The sequence below is a fragment of the Triturus cristatus genome, chromosome 8 (assembly GCF_964204655.1).
Source record: "Triturus cristatus chromosome 8, aTriCri1.1, whole genome shotgun sequence".
NCBI classification, from domain to species: domain Eukaryota; kingdom Metazoa; phylum Chordata; class Amphibia; order Caudata; family Salamandridae; genus Triturus; species Triturus cristatus.
This window is the reverse complement of record NC_140591.1, coordinates 974961351-974976140: the sequence shown is the minus strand read 5'-3', so window position 1 is coordinate 974976140 and position 14790 is coordinate 974961351. Positions and strand designations below refer to the sequence as shown.

Sequence of the window (14790 nt, the reverse complement as noted above, 5' to 3'; positions counted from 1 at the left end):
TGAAGAATCTGCGCAAGCGTTCTCCACTTCAGCGCGATAAGTAAGATTACGCTGAAGGCAGAATCTTTACGTACGCTAGAAAGTTTGATCTACTAAAACAGCAGGATAGACTAAGTAATATCACAAACACCTCAAGCAGCAGTTCCTCCTTAACCTCAACAGATGTGAGTGAAAGGGAAACGGACCCAATGGTGGGGACAACTAAACAGTCTTTTTTATGAAATATGGGACTGGTGCTCCAACAACGTAAGTGGGAATAAAGCATGGGCCCCCAGTCACAAATCCAGAGGGAAAGGGGAAAACCCTACACCTATGGAAACTAACCAGAAGAGGAAGGAGGGGCCAGCGGAGTAGAGAAAGTAGGGACAACAAGTATGCGCTTGAAGAAAATCTTCTAGCAGACACACCAGAATTAGCCATTATAAATCTATCAACCAGACAGATGACTGAACCCGTAATATTACTCAAACGTGGCTATAATTTTTGTCGGAGTGCCCATAAGGAAAATCAAATTGGCCAAAATCTTCAAAGAAAATGAGCAGTTAAAGCATGCAAAAAATGCCAAACTCCATTTTATCGGCAAAAGACTGAAAATATAATGACATTAATTAATTTGGATGTAACCAAAGAGTCGGAAAATATGAATTTGGAAGAGGTCCGTACACCATTGGGAGCTGAAGTAAGCCAAAAAAAGCCCCAAATCACGTTTTTACCCACAATTGCAAGCTGGAACTAAGATCGATACTTTCCATGAAGCCATCATACAAGACCAGATTTGGACCCTGGAGGGTGTCCTTGGACTTGCAGGATGCATATTTCCATGTACCCATCCTTTGATCCCACGGTTATGTATGATTCAAGGCGGGCCAAGACCACATTCAATTTATGAAGTTCCTCTTGGATATTCGCTTGGCTACTTGGGTTTTCAAAAAGGTTATGGTGGTGGCCCCTGTTGATCTTTGGAGGTCGGGGGTTACATGCATGCAATCAAACAGCATTTGTTAAGTGCAACCCTGGCAGCCCTAGGGGTATCTGGGCGCTGTGTCTCCGTCGACTAGCCAGGTCTTGAGTCTTTCTCAAATCTGCCAGCAAGGGGGCTGTACGGCGCCAGTTTGGGTGAAGGTCCTTCTAAATACTTAGCAGCGATGTAGGAGAAGCTGCGACGGATGCAGGGGGTGAGGGCAAGTAAAGAGGAGCACAGGAGTCTAGCAGGTGGGTGGAAGTTGTCGGAAGTTGAGGTAGGCAGGTCCTAGGTCGTGGAGGGCTTTGTAGATGTGCGTGAGGAATTTGACCTGGAATCTTTTCTGGATATCTCTCGGGTAAGGGGTGATGTAGGTTTCTTTGGGGTGGTCCAGGATGAGCCTGGCTGCAGCTTCGGTTTGGTCTGGAGTCTTTGGAGGAGCTGGGTGTAGATGCTGGAGTAGTCCGTTGCCGTAGTCTAGGTGCCTGGTGACGATGCCCAGAGTGGTCGTCTTTCTGGTGTTGGTTGGGATCCATCTAAAGATTCTGTGGAGCATACGAAGTGTGTGGAAGCAGGAGGAGGGGACTATGTCAACTTGTTGTATCATGGTCTGTTGGCTTTCGGGGATGATGCAGAGGTTGCGTGCATGCGTGGTTGAGTTCTGCAGGCCACCAGCTGTGGTCCCATGCAGAGGTGTTCTTCCCGAAGATCAGTTTTACCTGTGCAAAAGATGAGTGCGCTGAGGTCCGTTGAGACCACTTCCTGACTACAGTTGCACTCTTGATGTTAATGGATTTTACGATCAATGAGACCATTTCACTCCTGGCCTTTACTCTGCAGCAGCAAGCTTGAGACCTCCAGGATATATGATCCCAATGTATCAATCCTTTCTAGAGCTCTATGGGGCTGTCTCTGATTCTTGGTCTGTTGGTCTCCTATACCCACCTTGTGGCACATGCAGGCACTGCCCTGGTCATGTGGGAGCAGTGAAGGCCTCGGAGACAATACAAACATCATGTGCCTGGAGGTTGTGTTTGTGGAGATTGCTTGGCCGGAAAAATACCTTTGTTTGCCAACCACCTATTTGGGTTCAATACCAGCGCAAAAGTATTGAGACCTCATTGCCTGGCGGACCAGAAGTTGGTCCCAAGTGGTACAGGAAACCTGTCAGTCGGGAAAGCACAGGCTAGGCCTACTCGCCACAATTAAGCACGCGGTTTTCAAATCTTGTGCCCTAGAGTTTACACTAAAGCAGTCTCTAAGACTTGTTCCATCTAGTTGTGGAACAGGGCGGGCTCCCACCACTTTCTGACCGGTATCAAGTTCTGAGGAAGATAAAGTCCAGTCAGACTCCAGCCATTCTAGCCTAGACTAAAGCTGTCCTAGCCTGTGCTTGGCCCCTGAAATATTATTCATAGAGAATGCTGAGTTTGAGCATTTACCCTCTGATAAAGCATTCAGTTTGGTAAAATCTCCTACCATGTATCCGTCCCCCCCCCCCCCAACTTAGACATTTGTGAGGGGACCTTAATCTGCCTTGGCGTTTCCTATGTGCACGCCCTTTGACCAGATGAATAGTTAATATTGAAGCTCTGGACTGTGAATGCAATCTTCCTCCTTCCCATCATATCTGCATGCTGCGTGAATAAACTATAGGTGCTGTCCTGTCTGTTCAGCCACCCTACACCATTTCATCCCAAAACATATTGCTCTTGTGAACTTTGTGAATTTTAGAGGGATGATCATCTTTGTGGGATTTTCATGTGTGAAAAAAGGCCAGACAATGCAAAAGATGACCCTGCCCAGATGTCCATCACTCTCTATAGGCCTGCAGGCTCATTCTACCAGAACTAAAGCTGCCACAGCAACTTTGACACGAGGGATGATAATTCTAGGTATCTGCCTGGCCTGCAACCTGTTCATGTAGCACTACTGCCTTCACAGCTAGGTCCTACGGGAAGGTCACTGCGCATGCTAGATTGTGTTGGACTTTTTGGTCTGACTCCACTCACCAGACCATCCACATTTGAAAGGCTCTTTTGTGGTATCTACTCTAAAGATGAAGAGTCTGCAGTGAGAAGTATCCATTAGAACAATAAGTTAAGTACCTTCAATAATGCACTTTCTGCTGGATACTCTATAAAACCAAAGAGTGCAGGGGACTTGGTGATTAACCAAATTGGTGGTGGGTTGAGGGGGGCAGACAAGTCAGTTCTTCTGCTCTTAACCAATTAATTTAAGGATGACCCAGTGTTGTGACATTTTTTTGATTTAAGGCTTTATACTGGGGACATGATTGCTTTTTTTTTTTCTTCCTAAACTGTGATGCAATAAATGTTGCGTGCCCTTGACTAGGAAAATGTGCCTCTTTTTGCAAGTGCGCAATGCAAAATACGTTATAAAGGCAGGCGCTTTTTCCCTGTCTCCACTAACCGTTCATTTTTCTTCCTGCCTTCCTATCAGTTAGTTCCCTAATTGTTAACAAAATGTGTTTCTGACAGATGATACTACTTGTTGGCCTTGGAAGGCTGTGTAAAGAGGGTGAGAGCTTCGAAACGGGGGTTGATTACCCAATTGTTCTTTAATCCGCATTCACATTAAAGGATAAGGCATTTGAGCAAGTTTTGCCAGGAATTGGATCTTTAATTGGCACTTAGGTTTGAGGTGAATGGCTAGTTGAATGCAAAGGTAGTTTAAACCAGCTTGTTTGTATAGAAAAAAACTGCTAAAATCACTTAGTTAATTCTGATTAGAACCCATTAGTGTTCTCTCTCAACATTGTGCCTTAAGAACTAATGGAAGTATAATTGCTTTTGTAAATTAATTTTTCCTTTTTCCCCCTTCTATTCAGAGAATCGGTAGCTTCAGTCTTCCAGATAATGCTGTTGTGCACCATAATAGTTCTTGTGGTAATGGAAGTGAATCATCTCCCGTTTTGGCCATTACATTCGGAGAGCAACACGTTCTAAGCCTGCACTTCAATAGAACTGCGACTGATTATTACATTGTCGAGTTGAATGTTGTTTTCAACCAGTCTGACAAGGCAGTTTTCCCAAACGCATCTGACAAAGGTACGTTTCCAAATACTGTCCAATCAAGTTGTGAACTTATTTAATTTTAAATTATGAAAATGACTAAATTTGTTTATTTTCTTTATAAATAGGATTTATTGAAGCGTCTTCTCGGAAAACTGATATTGCTGCGCCGATCAACACAACATATAGGTGTGTCAGTGATGACCAGCTTAACATGGGGAATGCTAATGTCACTCTACATAACATTAGGATTGAGGCATATCTCCTAATGAATAATTTCAGTGCTGAAGGTAATATTTGCTGTTTCATAATATGGGATGTTAGTCTAATAATTTTCAATATGCATCCTAATTACAGTTGCAAACCATTTAGATGGCTTTATTTTATGCAGACCAATCAATAGCTTTGCCCGAATTGGGGTAACTGGCCTCTTCAGACCAGGTCAATAAGCAAATTGGGAACAAGTAAATGCACACAACATTGTCTTACACTAGCTCAATATTTTAAAAATTGACTCGTTTTTTCTCTAGCACGCATTCGTCTATAGTTTTTTTTTTAAGCTGAATCGTTTTGTTTCTTTGCTGTTAATATTTCAGGGAGGAGACTTTAGCGTGTGGACATTAGGAGTAGCTTTTTCTAAACATTTGCATCTTCAAAATAGAGCAACTTGCTCAGGCAGAGTTTTGCATTTGTCACTGGGCTGCAGTTAGCTCTTACAGCTCCCCTCTCAGCAAGCCAATTTATGGCCCACTAAAATACGTATTGTTGAAGTTACAATGTATCTGCCAAGTGGACCTACCTGCTGTATGGGGTTCTTGTTCACCTTGGTAGGTCTAATCCCACCAATCAAAGGTAACTTCCTTGCTGTCCCATGTCCCACTACTTTTATTTGGTTTGGTTATGCTGCTGAACTGTAGTATTTTGAATGACCTCCTTGAGAAATTGATTCATAAAAATTCAAAACTATTTCATGTGATTTGTTTGCATGTCTTATGAATTCACATTCTGTGTGTGCACACAAGTGCCATTTTGTGTTGGTCCAGAGAACTTTGTGTGTTATAATGTATCCATGCACCTATTCTGGGGCACTATTCAGGCCGCGGGTCCCTTCTTGAAGGTTTTGGATAGTGCCTGGAGTAGGACATGCCTAGGTTCTAGGTGTCTGTTGGCTTACCTGACAATTCGGGGAGTTTCCTGTCCAGTACAATCCACGTTTGAGTGATCTTCCACTCGATCTACTGGATATATGTTTATAACTGTATATGTATAACCACTGAATTAAGGCAGTACAAGTGGACATTGCACGTCTCTTCTCTTCACATATCTCAGTCCTGATGAAAGCGGCTACATCCCTTTGTGGTGTGTTTGGCTGAAACATGGCGAACTTTTCAATTCTTTGACTGAATAAATCTTACTGTGTCCAAGCTATATTTTTTAATCCTGACCTATGAATGCCATATTAAAGTTGTTCAGCATATCCTAGTTGGTTTTAATCCAACTTCTATCTCACTCGCCTCTCACCACACCCCGCTCATCAAGATGTTTAGTGTGTGTATATATAGCTAATCTACATTTAAATAACCCTGAGCTCCTCCCTCTCATTGAGGGGGTTGTAGCCTGCACTACGACTAGGTTTGTAGTGGTAGGAGATCACCCGATGATTAAGCATGCCACCCACGGGTGGGTGAGAAGAATTCGCCTAAGAAATGGATTCTCCAGGACCCCAGTAATATTTTTCTAGACCCTGGGCCCACATTGTGTTAAGAATATATACCCAAATAGATCAGTCATGCCATTGCTGTAACATCAAAGAAGATGGCCTTTTTTCTTTGATATGGGAATGCTCCATAATTAACAAAAATTAAAGAAAAAGACTTAAGTCCTTGAGGAAAAAACTAACACACATTTTGCATTCACTGGCACATGGTATGCTTAAACCAATGAAAGCTGAAAGCAGATTCTTAGACCTAGCATTATTACTATCAGAAAGAGCTGTAGCCGTCATGATCAGAAATAACCCACCACTTCGGCATTGGTAAAGGAAGGTAAAAGGTTGGTCTAAAAGTCGGTGCCTGGCATTACACAAAAGAGGCCTCCAGAGCATACACATTGCCTCCCTTTGGAATACAGTCTTATCCACATTTGAAGACACACCTGCAGGAAGATAGAAACATGACACAGAATTTACACAAAGTCAAACCATCCATTCACAGCAAAATACAAACCGGATTTGGATGATTAGGTTCTCATGGACACATTCCCAAGCCTAAAACGAATAAATATCTTAAGCCTTTAAACAAAAGATTAAACTTTGAAATGGTGATTGCCTCTTAAATTGTTGAGTTTAAATGACTGGTTTCCTTTTCTGTATGAACACTTGGTTACACTTTAGTGAAACTGTTGCTAATCTCAACAAAGTAAGATCATTAAAATAGTTAACTATATGTATTTGTTCATCCACAAAGGATAATTTATCTAATATTTTGAATGTCAATCTGATTGAAACAACTACATGTTTGAAACCCAATAAAAAGTGGTTGTAAAATATTGAGTTGAGAATATAAAAAATCTGAGACTGTAGTTATAGATTCTAATACCTTAGAATTACCCCCAGGCATCAGACTGGATCTGGAGAAATGTTTTCGCTGCAGTACCTCTGCACGTCGATAGGTGGCGTCATTCGACTGCGTCCGTCTGGCGTCGTGGTCACGGGGATGACATTGCGGTGTCTAATTAGATGCTGCCCCTGCGCGCCGACTACATTTTTCTTTTTCCGCGCCAGCCAGCGCAGATCCGGACAGAGTGTGCCCCTTAGTCACTTTTTGACTAACTCTTTTTCGACTTTTGTCAACATCTTTTAGTTTTCGACTCATGGTGCACAAGGGATGTCCAGCCGTTGGACTGGTTTCAAGGCCTGTGACTCCTGTCACAAGTTAATGTCGGTCACCTATCTGGACCTTGTGTGTCTCTGGTGCCTGGGGCATGACCACGACCCAAAGTCGTGCTCCAATTGCTGGGCCGTGAATCAGAAGTCTTTGCAGGAGTGGTCCCGAAAGCTTTTAGAGGACCGTAAATCTGCTCCATGCCGTTCGAGGTCAAGGGGAAGGTCGCGGGACTTATATGCACACATTACAGTATTTTATACACTAGGGGTTTATCACTGTTCACTTCAAACTCGTGTTTTTCTAGCGTATTTCTAGAACAACCATCTCTAAAACCAATTTTCAATTTTTGTAGTGAGGCCCGAGATCATGACGTCTGTTATGATCCCTGCGGTTACCTCGCAGAAGCAGAAAGCAAAAGCAGGAATATAATCGCCACCACCACATAAAAAAATTAGAACTATACAATTAATTCTAACCATCACAGTAGATAACTCACTATATGAATAACTATAAACATTTATTAATATCTCTAGCTCTGTAACAAAGCATTAATGATTGATTGATATATATTTTTTAGATTTTCACCAATATTTGCGTGGACATTGATATTCACAATGTTCCAGCGATGGTACATGGGGAGGCCGCGCTGGTGGTTGCGGTGTTGCTGCGAATATCGCACACAATTTAATCCTAACTTGTAACTAACCCATTTCTCAACCATGGAGTCAGAGTATCTCCACCCTGACCCCTTATGTGGGATTTAACAAAGGTTTTCGGCCCCGGGAACCGTTCCGATTGATAAAATGGTGCCCGCAACTTTCTGCTCAGGGTGCGTCCAGCCAATCGGAGCCTTCCCGTTGGCTTGTGCATTCACGATTCATTGCGAAACCACTGTGAAATATCTGCTGCCAGAGATATCCCTACAGTTTTAAACCTACATTTCTCAACTACTGAACGGATTTACACCAGTTAAGCAAAAGGCACTTCCTTGAACCGACATCTACCTCCCTGCCAAATTTGTTCTAAGTCCGTTCAGCGGTTCGGGCGGTAGGTGTGGCTAAAGGTTCCTATGGAATAAACAAACATCACCTTATTTATATATATATATATATATATATATATATTTTCTACTGGCAGTCGCCAGTAGATAGTTATAGTTAGGACCGTGTTTCCATAGGAAATCCTCAACATTCTATTTGGAATAACTTTGGCGCCGGTTGACGAATCCTCGCGAAATTTTCAAAATAGGTTGGGCGCTCCGCTCCGCTTCTACCCTGAAAGTCTCGGGGGGGGGGGGATTCGTCAAGCGGGGGCTGAGAAAAAAGGGGGTCCCAAAACGCGTTATCCCCATGCAATTTTCCATAGGGACCTTTAGTCCAAGGTACAGCCCGAACGGCTGAACAGAATTACTTGAAATTTGGCAGAGGTAGTCCTCAGGTCAGGGATGTGCCTTTTGCAGGTCTGGTGTCAATCTGTTCAGTAGTTCTGAGAAAATCAAAAGTAAAATCATATATGTGGGCGGAGCCTAACCACACATCTCATCCTGAGATCTGATTGGCTGTCAGCACTTCATCCAAGAAGTGTTGGCAGCCATTTTGGGACCAATATACATGATAGCACCTCATTAAAAAGCATTGCAGTTAATGGAAGGTTTTAAGACTTTAGTTACATTAAATCATTTGTTGATGGTACCATACTCATTTTAGGAATTGTGGTATGTTCTAAGGTGATTTCACCATGTGAAAAAGCCTTCTGCTGGGATATCATGATTGAGAGAAAAATATGTTCGAGGCATATGAGCTGCAGATTGTACACTTAGCATAGGTCGCCATCTGGTGTTGGGCCCGGATGTTTGCAGTTTGTTTTTCTTCTTGGACAGTCTTTGGAAGTCACGAGTTTGGTGACTCCTCCTTCGGTCCGTACTGCGCATGGGCTTCGGCTCCATCCTCAGATTGTTTTTTTCCGCCATCGGGCTCGGATGTGATACTTCGTGCTCCGGCTTCGAACTTCTACGGTTCCAGCCTCGACGGAAAATCCTCGATTCTTCGAGTTCCTCATCATCTTCATCTCTCGAAGCGGCACTTTCTCCATCCCGTACATCGACACCGGCCTTCGGGCCCTCCGCGACTCCGGTCCCGGCCGATGGAAAGGACTCCGTTCAAAAAGTGCCCAAAATGTGGGTCTAAATTTCCCCACACCGACCTCCATCAGGTGTGTAACCTTTGCCTCTCTCCGGAACACGAGGCTAGAGACTGCCCCGCCTGCAAGTCTTTTCGATCGAAGAAGACCATCCGAGATCGAAGAGCTCGACGCACCATGGCGCACTCATCCTCTGCAGCTCCACCGGACATCTTTGGAGACGACGCCGAAGCTTCGGGGCAAACACACACCGAGCAGGAGGAAGACGTCGTCAGCGCTTCCGAGGCCGACGACTCCGACGTGGAGGACGTTACACCAGCGCAGCGGGCCGTGAGTACTATGCCCCCTCCCACCCCCGCGCCGAAAACCAAAGAGACTCAGGTTACTCCCTCGCCTGCCGGCCTGGGCAAAACCAAAACCAAAACTTCGATCACCCCACCTTCGGGCCCGGTGTCGAAGCCCCCAAAGTCTCATGGCAGCTCGGGATCGAGCCAGCCGACACCCGGTGCCGAAAAACAGCATCCGGCACCGAAGACTGCAAAATCCAGCTCGACTCCGAAACCACCGGTGCCGAAGCCTGGACACTCGGTGCCGACCAAACACAAACACAAATCTGTCGGCACCGACGCTCCGGCGCCGAAACATCATTCGACGCCGAAACACCCGGAGACCTCAAAAAAGCATGGCGCACACAGACCATCGAAACCCCCGGTTCCGAAATCACCGGTGCCGACAGACGACTCGACACCATTGGCTCTGTTTACACCAGACCCTTTACAAACAACTTTGTCCAAAGATCCAAAGACTGGGCTTTTGACTTTAACTACCAAGAAAAGACGCCTTGATGCTCCGGCTCCTCCTCCTCCACCCAAAAGGAAGGACTCTGCTACTTCTCCCCTCAGAGTGCCCTCCCCACCACCGCCTCCCCTACCCCCTCCACCTCCTCCACCGCCTCCACCTCACAGGTCTCCGCCACCTTTACCTCACTACGATCCGGCCCCATCCCCAGATCCGGATGATGGGGATCCGGACAATTACCCGGCGGACGCCCCAATGGATCCCACTCCACCAGGGACCCCAGATCCATGGGAGGATTACAATAACCCTGATATACCCAATGTACCTCAGGACGACCTATACCCATCAAGGCCGTCTCCTCCAGAGGACTCCTTAGGGTTTCATCATTTAGTGCAGAGAGCAGCACACTACCATGGGGTGGACATGCACAGTGAACCAGTAGAAGAAGACTTCCTACTGGATACATTTGATATACAAGACAAATCTACTTCCATTTTACCCATGCTTAAGGGTGTCACCAAGCACGCTACAGAGGTGTTCAAAGACCCTGTCCGAGCCAGAGTACTGAACCCTAGAATAGAGAAGAAGTACAAGGCGGCACCCACAGACCCTGCTTACATCAAGGGCCCTGCTCCCCTAGATTCCCTAGTTGTCTCCACAGCTAGAAAGCGGGCTAACTCCCAATCCTCAGGAGATGCCCCACCGCCAGACAAAGAATCTAAACTTCTGGACGCGTCTGGTAAACGCACCGACTCCCAAGCTGCAAACATGTGGCGCATTGCAAACACACAAGCACTGCTTGCGCGATATGATAGAGCACACTGACGAACTAGAGGCTCTTATGCAGCACCTTCCAGAAAAATACAAGCACAAGGCTCATGACCTGATACAGGAGGGTAAACTAATTACAAACACCTCCATTAAGTGTGCCCTCGATGCAGCCGACACTGCTTCTAGGGCCATAAATACCAGTGTCCTGCTTCGTCGCCACGCCGGGCTCAGGATCTCAGGGTTCAAGCCTGAAGTCCAGGCATCCATACTCAATCACCCCTTTGACCAGGAAACACTCTTTGGGCCAAAGGTGGACGAAGCGCTCGAAGATGAAGAAAGACACAGACACAGCAAAGTCTATGGGGGCACTCCAAACACAAGCCTCCAAACGTTCCTTTCGACGCTCGTCCTTTCGTGGCACAGGCAGAGGCTCCTCCACCGATAACGCCTCTACCTCCTACAAGTCCCCTCCTCAAAATACCATTTCAAAGGGCAATCGGAGAGGTGGTTACAGGGGTAACAACAATAAGGGCAGGGGCAAAACCAACAACACCCGTTCTGCCACCCCCCCCGCGCAATGACTCCCCTCCGCTCCCCCCAGACCATTCCACTCCGGTCGGGGGCAGACTACAAAACTTTATCCACGTATGGGAGTCCATAACATCGGACAAATGGGTGACCCAAATCATTCGGTCAGGGTACTGTCTAGAGCTAACATCTACCCCACCCAATATCCCACCAAGGCACCGTCCAATGTCTCAAGAACATTCCACACTGCTCAAACAAGAGGTACTCTCACTCCTGCAAAAACACGCTATAGAGCAGGTCCCCGTCAATCAACGAAATCTAGGGGTCTACTCTCTATATTTCTTAATACCAAAGAAAGACGAGACCCTCAGACCCATTCTGGACCTCCGACCTCTAAATGCCTACATACATTCAGACCATTTTCACATGGTCACTCTACAACAAGTCCTCCCACTCCTCTGCCAGGGAGACTTTCTCACAACCTTGGATCTGAAAGACGCATACTTTCACATTCCAATACACCCCTCTCACAGGAAATACCTCAGGTTCGTGGTGGACGGGCAACATTACCAATTCACGGTTCTCCCCTTCGGGGTCACCACTGCACCACGAGTGTTTACCAAATGCCTAGCAGTAGTAGCAGCACACCTCAGACGTCAACACATTCACGTCTTCCCTTACTTAGACGACTGGCTGATAAAAGCCACGTCCTACCACCAATGTGTGCAACATACAAACAGCACCATCCAACTGCTCCACCAGCTAGGCTTCACGGTGAACTACCAAAAGTCCCACCTCATACCATCTCACACAAAGCAATATCTCGGGGCCACTATAGACACCTCCAAAGGTATTGCCTATACAAACTCAGCCAGAATCACAAGCATTCAAGCCTTACGCAAAACATTCCTTCCCCAACACTCTCTTCCAGCAAGAGTGTTCATGAAGCTCATAGGAATGATGGCGTCTTGCATATTTATAGTGCCCCATGCAAGACTCCACATGCGTCCACTTCAAGAGTGCCTAGCACAACAGTGGAACCAGGCCCAGGGTCAGCTGACGGATCTGGTGTTGGTGGACGGCCGCACACATCACTCTCTGCAGTGGTGGAACACCACAAACCTTTCCAAAGGACGGCCGTTCCTGGACCCGGTTCCTCGGGTGATTCTAACAGCGGACGCATCGCTCTCCGGCTGGGGAGCGCACCTCCTACACCTCACAATGCAAGGTCTATGGACGCCACAGCAAAAATCGCTCCACATCAACCATCTGGAGCTCTTGGCGATCTTTCTAGCCCTAAAATCTTTCCAAAAACAAATTTCGGGCAAAGCAGTCCTCATTCGCACAGACAACATGACTGCGATGTATTATATACAAAAACAGGGGGGGACACACTCTCCCCAGCTCTCCCGCTTAGCCCAGAGCATATGGAGATGGGCAATTCCCCAAAACATCTTTCTCCTGGCACAGCACGTTCCAGGAGTACAAAACACCATAGCAGATCTGCTCAGCAGACAAACGCAACAACTACACGAATGGGAACTGCATCCACAAGTTCTTCACCCATTCTTCAAACAGTGGGGGCATCCTCAAATAGACCTCTTCGCCACCCACAAAAACAAAAAATGCCCAAGCTTCGCCGCCAGATACCCACACCCATTGTCCAAGGGCAATGCGATATGGATGAACTGGTCAGGCAGATTTGCATACGCCTTTCCACCTCTCCCACTAATTCCATTAGTGGTCAGGAAGCTACAACAGCACTCCCTCACACTCATTCTGGTAGCTCCAACGTGGGCCAGGCAGCCGTGGTACACCACGCTACTACAACTATCAGTGGTACCACATCAAAAACTGCACCTTTCCCCATGCCTCCTAACCCAGAACCATGGAGAAATCAGGCACCCGGACCCAGCTCAGCTCAACCTGGCGATCTGGCTCCTGAAATCTTAGAATTCGGATACCTTAACCTTCCCCCTGATTGCATGAACATCATCATGGAAGCCAGACGTCCTACCACTAGAGCATGCTATGCCGCAAAGTGGAAAAGATTTGTAATTTACTGCCGTAACAATACAATCAACCCCCTAGATGCATCCATACAGCACATCATATGCTATCTCCTCCATCTTCACAGGTGTAACCTGGCATATTCATCAATACGCCTACACCTAGCAGCGATCGCTGCTTATCTACAAAACAGGCAGCATTTATCACTCTTCAGAGTGCCCGCTATTAAAGCCTTCATGGAAGGCCTTAAACGAGTAATTCCTCCCAGGGCACCACCTTCCCCTGTATGGAATCTAAATTTAGTTCTTACACGACTAATGGGTCCGCCCTTCGAACCAATGCACAAATGTGAGCTACAGTTTCTCACCTGGAAAACAGCTTTCCTTGTAGCTATCACTTCCCTTAGAAGGGTTGGTGAAATACAAGCGTTCACCATACAGGAACCCTACATACAAATGCATCACAGCAAGGTCATACTTCGCACAAATCCGAAGTTTCTGCCCAAAGTCATTTCCCCCTTCCACCTCAATCAATCAGTGGAATTACCTGTCTTCTTTTCGCAACCCCAATCTGTTGCAGAAAGGGCCTTACACACACTTGATGTAAAAAGGGCGTTACTATACTACATACAAAGAACGCAACCCTTCAGGAAGACTAAACAATTGTTCGTTTCCTTCTCTCCACCACATAAAGGCAACCCCATTTCAAAATCAGGGATAGCTAGGTGGATTGTAAAATGCATACAAATTTGCTATCAAAAGGCAAAGAGAACATTATCTGTTCCCCCTAAAGCCCACTCTACAAGAAAGTTAGGGGCTTCTATGGCTTTTCTAGGGAATATACCCTTAGATGACATCTGCAAGGCAGCCACATGGTCTACACCGCACACCTTCACAAAACACTACTGTGTAGATGTGCATTCCAAGCAGCAAGCTAGGGTGGGCCAGGCTGTACTAAAGACACTTTTTCAAACAGCTGCAACGGATACCGGTGGTCGCCGCTAAGGTTGGGTACTGCTATATAATCTATGCTAAGTGTACAATCTGCAGCTCATATTCCTCGAACGGAATATGCTACTTACCAGTATGCATCTGTTCTTGGCATGTAGAGCTGCAGAGTTGTACACGCCCACCCGCCTCCCCGGCTACCTGTACCCGTTCCAGTACATCTTATTTAGATACAACACATGGGTTTCTCACTGTTATTACTACGCTCCATCATTTCCCTGTTGGCGAAAAACAATCTGAGGATGGAGCCGAAGCCCATGCGCAGTACGGACCGAAGGAGGAGTCACCAAACTCGTGACTTCCAAAGACTGTCCAAGAAGAAAAACAAACTGCAAACATCCGGGCCCAACACCAGATGGCGACCTATGCCAAGTGTACAACTCTGCAGCTCTACATGCCAAGAACAGATGCATACTGGTAAGTAGCATATTCCTTTCTCATGCTTTTCCCATAGAGGTTTGGAAGGTGATCTATAAGCTAAACTGAGTGCTTATTTTCTGTAAATTCACATTATCTTTCTCAGTCATGTGAGAATGAAGTCTGACATTCTCAGTAAAACATGTACATCCAACAAGGGCAGAGACTGTCAGTTGATTCCTTTGTGTTCTACTGCAGCTTCCCAGAGTGTTCCAAAGAACAACTAAAGCGCTAACAGT

General features: G+C 46.1%; 1 protein-coding gene across 1 annotated transcript in view; it reads left to right on the top strand.

The window, feature by feature from the left end:
- LAMP1 (lysosome associated membrane protein 1) overlaps nt 1-14790 on the top strand; it is a 289289-nt gene that overhangs the window by 68441 nt on the left and 206058 nt on the right. The window contains exons 3-4 of the mRNA XM_085622500.1: nt 3813-4032; nt 4125-4286. Coding sequence (XP_085478626.1) covers nt 3813-4032; nt 4125-4286 — 382 coding nt within the window. The remainder of the gene's footprint in view (nt 1-3812; nt 4033-4124; nt 4287-14790) is intronic.